The 9,703-nt window shown below is 41.7% G+C and overlaps 1 protein-coding gene across 1 annotated transcript in view; it reads right to left on the bottom strand.

The window, feature by feature from the left end:
- CCBE1 (collagen and calcium binding EGF domains 1) overlaps positions 1-9,703 on the bottom strand; it is a gene marked incomplete at its 5' end in the record, with an annotated part of 94,882 nt that overhangs the window by 3,043 nt on the left and 82,136 nt on the right. The window contains 2 exons of the mRNA XM_010009398.1: positions 1,032-1,152; positions 6,870-6,976. Of these exons, the coding sequence (XP_010007700.1) occupies positions 1,032-1,152; positions 6,870-6,976 (228 nt within the window). The remainder of the gene's footprint in view (positions 1-1,031; positions 1,153-6,869; positions 6,977-9,703) is intronic.

Here is a 9,703-nt window from a genome sequence, read left to right as displayed (position 1 = left end):
GCGGTAGGGCAGAGGAGGAGGTGAGCAGGGGTAGTTTCCAAGAGGAACAAATCATTCTACAGCACCTTGGAGAGCTCAGCCATGGGGGACTCAGATGGAAGACCTACAAAGTCGGGACTACGTTGGGCTGTACAGTTCAGAGTCTGAGACAGAATCTGTAACCATATTGTCCTTGCACTTATGATATACTGAAGACTGAAGATACTCACCCTCCAAGAAAATGAGGTAAAGACTCAAAAACCAAAGCAAGACTGCAAAAGTGGGGATAAACGGGGGCAGTTTTAAGTAAATCAAACCTTGTAAGGAGTATGTGCTAATTTTCTGTGAGAATATTCCTGAAAGCCAGCACAATGCTAAAATTCCTTGGATTTATCGCTATCCTCAAATTAGATCTGCGTTCAACAGAATTTGCGAAATTGTTAGCATCACTGGCTGCTGGTTGCAAGCTGTCTGGTGTAAGTCAGACCTTTAGGAAGTCTCTGCTTTTATCACCTTTCAAGCTATACCTTAGCAAAGAAGGTGTGAGTAGAGTTTTAAATTTCTTTTCAGATTCCTTTGAACCTGGGACACAATGTAAAACCAACAATTGAATCTTTGCAGAACCAGATGGGTTAAAATAGAAGAGTTGGCACAAACCCCTGCAAACTGAAAGCACATTTTCTGTTTTACTAATGATAGTGTCTGAAATGAAATGGAGGGTGTTTTAAGACAGATATAATATACAGGAAATGACAATTGAAGCAGGTGAGATATCCCAGGGAGAGGGAGAAATTTAACACATACAGGACAAACACAGGTTGCATGCCAAAAAACACATGGAGGCTAAGACACAATGAATGATGTTCAACAGTTGGCAGAGGCTGACCATAATGACTAGAAAGGTTATCTTTTTAAATTTAGCACAAACACAAAGATAATGATAACAATCAAAATATGAAACACGTTAAATCCGATCACACTGAAAGATTGAAGCTTATGACTTTTATTCATAGCACCATTGCACATTCACATTCCTCTGGTCTGTATCTTACCTGGAGGGCCTGGTTGGCCAGGCTGGCCTGGGGGGCCAGGGATATATGCATTAGATGCAAGCACTTTTTCACCAGTGATTTGCTTGCTAAGATCAGCAGCATTATTTGGTAGAAAAGCAACCTGCCAAAACCAAAAATCAGTGTAAGCCCTTCACCATTCAGCTAGATAAATTACATTCTTGGTTAAGCTTTCATGTGGACAAACAGCATATTTAAGTTCTTCAGGAAAATACAAAACTTTTAATCATATCTTTCACTGAAATCATCAGAAAAAAATGTATTGTATGAGGCTTTTCCCACCACTGTGAAATACTGCAAGTCAATCCAAACGTAGGGTAGGAGAAATTCAGGAGAGGTTGTCAAAAACTTGTCTCGTAACTGCTTGGATCCTCTTAGGAAAACTTTTTCCTTATTTGAAGTTTTCTCTATTCATCTACTGCTCTTTCTCAGGACAACGTTAACATAGATATCTGTGTTCGCAATTTCTGCACAGCCTGTAACTTTTCATAGATTTCAATGACAGTCCCAAATCCTTTGTGTGTCTGGCCCTGTAAGCCTACTATTTGACCTGACAGATGCCTGGATCTGCTTTGCATAGAGGCACAAAGTGAAAGTAAGTGAGAATGTCAGGAGAATTGCACACTGTAGTTTAAAATGTCATTATCAATTACATCAGATGGTTATTTACCCATGAAATATTAATCTGCTCAGATTGAATATATTTAATAATTAAACCCTTCTTTCTACAATGGACTTACAGCATTGGTGGATAACAGAAGATTGACTGATGTCCTCTACCTGGACTTGTGCAAAGCATTTGACACTGTCTCCTGCAACATCCCATTTCTGAACTGGAGACGCATGGATATGGTGGATGGAACACTCAGTGGATAAGGAATTGGCTGGATAGTCACACTCAAAGAGTTGCAATCAATGGCTCGATGTCCAAGTGGAGACCAGTGGCAAGTGATGTTCCTCAGGGATTAGTGTTGGGACTGTCACTTTAAAACACCTTCATTGGTGACATGGATGTTGGGATTGAGTGCGCCCTCAGCAAGTTTGTTGCTGTGGGGTCCCCAACACAACAAGGACATGGAGCTAATGGAGCAAGTCCAGAGGAGGCCATGAAGATGATCCAAGGGCTGGAGCACCTCTACTATGGAGACAGGCTGAGAGAGCTGGGTTTGTTCAGCCTGGAGAAGAGAAGGCTCCAGGGAGAACTTAGAGCAGCTCCAGTGCCTAAAGGGGCCAACAAGAAATCTAGAGAGGGACTTCTGATAAAGGCAGGTCGGTATGGATAGGACAAGGGGGAATGGCTTTAAACTTAATGAGGATAGATTTAGATTAGATATGAGGGACAAGTTCTTCCCCCTGAGGGTGCTGAGGCACTGGCACAGGGTGCCCAGAGAAGCTGTGGCTGCCCCATCCCTGACAGTGTTCAAGGCCAGGCTGGACAGGGCTTGGAGCAACCTGGTCTGGTGGAAGGTGTCCCTACCCCTGGCAGAGGGTTGGAACTGGATAAGCTTTAAGGTCCCTTCCAATATAAACCATTCTAGGATTATTTGATTCTATTATATTTAGAAATATTCTGCAAATGTTTAGTCTTTCCAGAACCAGCTGAAGGGACATGACAAGCCAGGAGGCTGGTCTGCAGTGAGGAAAGAAGTTTATTAGTGGCGAATGGCTGCATGTACAGTTGGGAATTTTGCTCTGCCAAACAGAACTGAAGTGTTATTTGAGCAATACCAGGGCAGATCTATTCCTGGGTCAGCTCTATAGCTCTTCTGAATGAATTTGGCTCAGTGGTGATGCTAGATTCTGCAATATTTGTGTGGAAGAGCTGCATTAAATGAAATACACTATGACTCTTGCTACCTCATGATGCTTTTAATCAGCTCTTTGGAATTCCCTGCACTGGGCTGTTCTCAAGAATCATGCTTTCTTCTGCAATTATTTGATACACATGCTTCTGCCTTTAGTGCAAACCTAATGTTTGTAACACAGAGAGGAAAAAAATGCTATGCACTTGCAGTACACAGTATAACTGGGCAAATTTCTTTTGTCAAACAAGTTATTACTTAAGTATGCACTTTAAGGGTAGCCAGTGCTGCTTGTAGTTTGGGGTCTGGATGCACAAAACAGTTCTGAAGGAAGCAAAAGTGAGGAAAAAAAATGTTAAAAAAGTTAGAAATGTTAAGACAGTTCATGGTGGCATTTCCGAAACTCCAGTTTGATTTTTCAGAATGCAATTCAAAATGCGATGACAGGAATACAAAGATTTATCAGCCATTTGTGACTCAGGTTTTGGAGAGCATTGCTGTTCCAAACACAAGATGCACTAAAGGCAAATCAAGTGATGTAAGTCTTACAAGAATTTGGTAGAGTCAGTCCACCCCCACAGAAATCAGTGGCTGGATGAAGTCAGCACTTCACAGAAGCCCCACAAGGTGTTTCTTTTGAGCTTACTCCTATGAACCTGCTCACATAGAAAGTGAGGATCCAGCACACCTACTGCTCTGGGGTGGACTGTCATCTATGGTTTTCCAAGGAAAAACATGTGCTTTGTTTACCAATGATCCTGCAGCTTTCTCAGCCAGTATTCCAGCCATTGCAGCACAGAACAAAGTGTGGGACTGCTGAAAGGGCTCCTCCATGGGCCACAGTACCTTATGCCTGGGGCTGAAGAGGAAAATTCAGTAGTTGAGGGCTCTCACAGCTGCTCTGGCCAGGGACCAGCATAAGGAGGTTGACTGGCTGGCTCTGGTCAGCACACTGTAAAGTTTTGTTTCCTGGAGGTGTGTCCACCCTGTCCAGAGCATTGGATTTTCTAGGCAGTTTTTGTGAGAATATTTTCAGTGTCATCAGTGTTTCTCCTTAAGGGTAGTCACAGTTGGGTCACCGATTAATTGATGTGCTCTTTAGATCTTGTACTTAAATTTATGACCAGATACTGTTTTGGGGATGTATTGCTATCTCAGCTAATAGACATCACTTAGTATATGAATATAACTCTTCAGGTTATATTGCAAGTGGCCAGGCTGGAGTAAAAAGGCATGTTCAGTGTTGAAGACTTATCATGAAGATGATTTGGAAGTGTATTCTTTTCTGTTGCTTAAATATTGACTTGTTCCTGCCAGCAAGGCTGTTGTAACAACTAAGTTAAAAAAAAATCACATAGCTGCTGTGAAAGCATCTACACATGCTTCCCCACTGAGTCAGCTGGACCTGAGGCATATACTGAGAGTGCCAAAACACCCAGTCTCTGGTCTAGCTCACTGCTCTTTGATATCTTCTGGACAGAAAATGGTTGTTACATGCACTGGGGCCAAACCATGTGTTTTTGATGTTGACTCACATCCTCTTTTGGATTGGCTATACTCACTGGCCTAACTTCTATTTCACCCTTTAAGTGAACCAGGATCGTCTTCCAGAGTGACCTTGGCTTTCTTCATCCACAGCTCCAAATCTTAATGGCCCTTGGAAAATATTTTTTTTTTCCATGTGCATGCAAATATTAGTGAGGGTAAATTTTAAAGAAAGAGAGTACTCGAAACAAGACTCCCATATGCTGTGTTGCATGCTGCATCTGGAGTTTTGGGTAGTTTCTAGGAGATGTGTGGTTTAGATGACTTTGACAGTGCTTGACAGAAGTGATGTGGAACATGGTTTTCTAATTAAACATGTCTGTGCAATAGGATCCAGCTTACTTGTTATTTTTTGTTTTAAATTGTTGGCTGTGTGTCAGCATGTTAGATGTATTTCCTCCAGTTTTTCAGCTTTCCATTCTTTTTCTTTCCAGCAAGGTCTGAGACCAACAAAGGACTACCCACAGTCTCACAGTGTCTTGGAACAGTGCATTCCACTGAATGATCATGCAAGGTGACTTTCTGTTCCTGATGCTAGAACTACTCTTTCCTACATCTTTTCATGGATGTTGCAATCCTCCAGAAAGGTATCGGTGCCATCACCAGAGGTAGCAGGACTTCAGTTCACCCTGTCCTTTCCAAAGGAGACAAAAATCCACACCTCCCACTTCCAGAAGCATATCCCAGTTCCCAGTTGTAGGGTTTGCTGGATTGGATCATTCACAGGCTCTTCTGCTGAACATGATTTTGCATAAAGTTCATAAAATCTGAAAGCCTTAACCACAAGACTGAAGACTTATTCCTATAAACTGTCTCTCTGGCAGACAGAAATGAATTATTCTGTGCAAAACAGAACAGCTTCAATCACAGTTATTGAGAGACCTCTTCCCCAGAAGAACTTGGCCATGAGAAGCAGCTGGTAAAACACAAGAGTCTGTGTCTGCATGGGCAGAGAGGCAGCACAAGGTCAGATCACCCCTCTGTGGGGTGAATAATGCTAAGGGTATCAGAGACAATCTCTTCCAGCCCTGTCTGTGTGAGGCACAACCCAGGGCTCCCTCTGAGGATGCCAAATAAAAGAGGTCCCACTAGGAGGATAGTTAGGGAAAATTTAAGCTGCGGACCATGACAGGACTTGGCTATGAGGCAAGAGTGAACTGCTTAGTTTGGCCGCAGCTACTGTACAAGTGCTCTCAGTGACAGGTATTGATGGTCTTAGTCTTCCAGGAGTGAATTTTGAACACAGGCATCTAACAGTGGAATCTGGACACAGAAAGCTTTCTACTGATTTAGGCCATTGGTTTCCATCAATTCTTGCGGCAAATGACTTGGCCAACAGTGTGACCCAGATCCCTCCCTAGAGGTCAGTGTGAGCCTGCTCAACATCACAGACTGCAGCTGGACAAACAGCCACTCAAAAGCACTGATTCTTTTTTAACCCGTCTGCTACCGTTTGTTTGAAAATCAGAATCTCCATCGCACATGAAATTCTGTCACTTCCACATTCACCTCCAAGCTGATCCAGAAGGAAAACATGACATTTTGAGTGCCTCTAACCTCAGTGTATTTCGTTTTAGCAAAGCAGATGTCTTTCTTCCTAATATACATTGCATTGAATGAATAACATTAAACGCAACAAGTAAAAACACCAAATTGTGTTTTGACACAATGAAATCAAACGAGCACCCTGGGTGAAATAATTACAGCTTGTCAACATGAATTGCTGAGAATATTCATGCAGAACATTTCAATTGAAGAAAACCTGAATGTTTAAAGGTGATGTTACTGGAAAAGGAATTACACCTGAATCCCTACACCTGGCTCTCCAAATTCTAGGTTGAGTCTCTGTGTTATTTCAATCCCACTCAAGCACAAAAGAGGCCACGTATGGGAGCAATTAAAGGCCATGACAAGTTTTTAAGTGCATTATTCTCTACTTGTAAGGACAAGGGTGAAAACAAAAAAGGTTAGGTCTGAGTGTTTTTCTATATAAAAGAATCAAAGCTTAGTGGTGTTTTTGTTTAGCCACATACCTCCTATTTGGAAAGAATCCTGTATCAGCATCCTATTAATGCAAAATCATGTTCTCCCATGTTGTGGCATCTGCAGAATGTCTTGCACTTGCTTATACTAAAGGTGGATCAAGTCCAAAATCTTGTGCATTTAGAATGAATGAAAAGCTGAGGCCAGCACAGATTGCCAAGAAACCTGGGCTCAGACTGGGATGGGAATTTGGCAGACTGTTACCACGAGCTTGGTAACACAGCTCCATGAGCTTGGTTAGCAATCTGCTTACAAGCAACATAGAAGCGCAAGGAAGAGATGCCATTCCAACATGACTTAAAAATATATTGCCATCATCCTTATGGCCACAAGAGCCACAGGCAGTGACAGCTCCAAACACTTAAATTTAACCTCAGTTGTCAGTAAAACATGCAGGTCTGGTAAAGACATGGCTGATCAGTGTTCATACCTTTTGCTTCAGTTGTAAAACCATCTGCTTTATTTGATGAAATTCCTTACAAGAGGCACAGCATGTCCCTGGTTTCGCCACATTTTCAGATTTCTCAGTAAGCCCAGCTGAAAGAAAGCAGTTTCCAATAACAATATAAAGATCGAAGTAAAGAAATATATAAAGTGATTGCAAAAGCAACTTGAAGGTTGTTACATTTCCCCAGACTGTGAAAAGAGGACAGAATCTTGCTGTTATTAATGCTTTGACTGTGAATTGCTATGTAAGGCTGAAAAACCTTGCAGGTACAGCTCTGAGCTCATTTTTAAAGCAGCTGTTTCCAGTTAACAGTCCCCCAGGAATTTCTTTTTTTAATACCTGGAAGAGTTTACACCACTTCTTTTATCTTTGTGTTTAGGATAGGCTAACCCTACAGATCTGAACTGATTTACGGTCCCCATAGGGCAAATTTTCATATGCTATAAATTACAGTAAAATCCCTCACAATATGGTCATTTCGTTCACTTTGCACAAACTGCTTTTTATCATCACAGGTTATTCCTCCATGCGATGAAATCAGCCTGAGCAGAGACAGGGATTGAGATTAATGACAGGGAATTAAATCCATGCAAGAGAAAGGGTCACACCTGTTGATACTACGCATGAATGGGATCTTTTCAAGAATCCATTAAATGATTCAAACTGTAAGAGATATCACAAATGATATTCTTGCCCTTTTTCCAGTCCCATGCACTGTGAAGCACTTCTGCACTGCAAACAAACAAGCATTGTTTTAACAGATGTCCACTTAAACTTTAGGTGAGCTTTTTTGCTTTCACATATAGGTAGTTGTTGAGAAGCATCAAGTGTATGGAGGCTCTGCATATGATGTGTGACCTTCTACGATGTTACCTGGAAAGGGTGTTGGGCACCTTTGAACACCAACCTTTCAGAGCACATCCTGTAATGGAAAAACTCTGCAGGTGCTTCTGGTTAAAGCCAGCAAATCTTCAAATTCTTCAGAAAGCATCAACTACAATGCATTAGCTATTGTGTTACACTTCTCTCTTGGACACACACTTTAAAGTCCTTCACCTTTTCAGAAATATGCATTGATTTTGAAAACATCTGTGTACTTTTAAATAAACCCAGAAGTTTCTGATACTAAAGATATTGTGTGGTTCTTAAGATACTTGCAGGGTCCAATAAGGAATATTGTGTCCATCAGATGGTCATCTGTGGACAATCAGCTAAAGCACAAGTTTATGAAAAACTGATTTTTGGTATGTTTAGTCCATTGGATACAATACCACATCGGGTATGCTTGCTTTTAGAAGACAAAGATTTATTTCTGTTTTCTCCTAATTAGGTAAGACACGGCTCTAAGGGCAAGGTGCTGGAATGACCATTATCAGCATTAATACTGGTGTTAGCACTAGCTGATCAGAAAATTAGGATGCAAAGGCTTGGGGTTTTTTCCCACTCATCAACTGCCTGCTCCCATGGTTGCAGTCCAATAGCATTACAATAAAACAGGATTTATTCAGTGTTTTTATGGCAGTAAGCACACTGCTGTTTGTGCTTCCCAGCCCTTCCTGATCGTGCACAGCTTGGCAATACTTGAGCAGCTTTCTGTAGGGTGGCTCAAAGATTTAAGGCTGAAAGGTATGACTTGGGGTTTCTGGTAATCTCTGCATAACACGTAATAGAATTTCAGCAAATAGCACCTATGGTGGCTCTACAGCTGTTTGGCCACAATAATTCCCAGACGGACTCCAGCCTTTATGTGACGATACCTGAATAAGAAGCATTTGCTGGTATCCTTCCTCACTGCAGTATTTCTAAGGCTAATAATTTTACTTTTGGCTCCTTCCAAAGCCTATTTGCCCACAAGCCTTTCTCTGATAAAGTTTTTTTCCCCTTAACCACGAATTGATATGCTGTAATCAAGACATCTATTGATGTTTCTATAAGGTAAGTTTCTCTTGACCACAAGTCAGTATTGCGGCTCCCTCATGGAATTCTTCCTCCTGCTCCAATTTTTCAGCTTTCTTTAACAAAAAAAAATCAGCGTTTTGACATGTTCATTTCTGGATGTGTGTAGGATTTATAAATGCACATATAAAGAGCCTTCAGAAAAAAAGTCCACCCCCTCCCCCCCTTTTTTTTTAAACTCCAGTAAATTTTGGGTTTGGTACTAGTTTTAACCAAAATTTCTTTTAATAACTATCTTACCGAATGAGTTCCCTTGTATCATGTTAAGATTTGCTGAAAGCAACCTACAGTCATAGGGAGAAACTGCCTGAGCCTCTGCTATTTGAAACCTAATGCAGTCCCTCTAGAATCAGAGGAATTATGTGTAGATTAAGAAGCAGTGAATTTTGCCTCATGTTTCATTCTAAAATCCAGTTTATCTTCCAGAAGGATGTGGCACATGGGGCTGACAAGTATAGATAAAACAGGGCTGTAAAAATCCATGGAGATGAATGGGGGGGCGGGGGGGTCAGCTAAGGTTTAGGAAATAACATACCAGTGAGATTTCTGCAAATCCAGTTGGATTGACTTGTCGGAGGAAGAAGTCCAACAGTGTCATATAAGCAAGCATGAGCTGCATCCCTGGAGAGAGGTGGAATCCCCCTAACTCATACCAGACAGAGGTGATGATTTGCCCAGGGAAGGAGTCATCCATCAAACATTCACTCTACCCCCTTCTGATCCTGTATCAGGACCAAACTATGAACAAAGCCAGAATAAAGCATGGATAAAGCCAGAAGCCACCTAGAACAGGCCAGGGGTTGCAGGAAGCAATTAGATGGAGCCACCCATGTGCAGTGCAGAAACAGAGGTCACCCACC

The sequence above is a fragment of the Nestor notabilis genome, unplaced genomic scaffold (genome assembly GCF_000696875.1).
Source record: "Nestor notabilis isolate BGI_N333 unplaced genomic scaffold, ASM69687v1 scaffold5282, whole genome shotgun sequence".
In the NCBI taxonomy this organism is placed as follows: domain Eukaryota; kingdom Metazoa; phylum Chordata; class Aves; order Psittaciformes; family Psittacidae; genus Nestor; species Nestor notabilis.
This window is presented reverse-complemented; position numbering and strand designations above follow the sequence as displayed.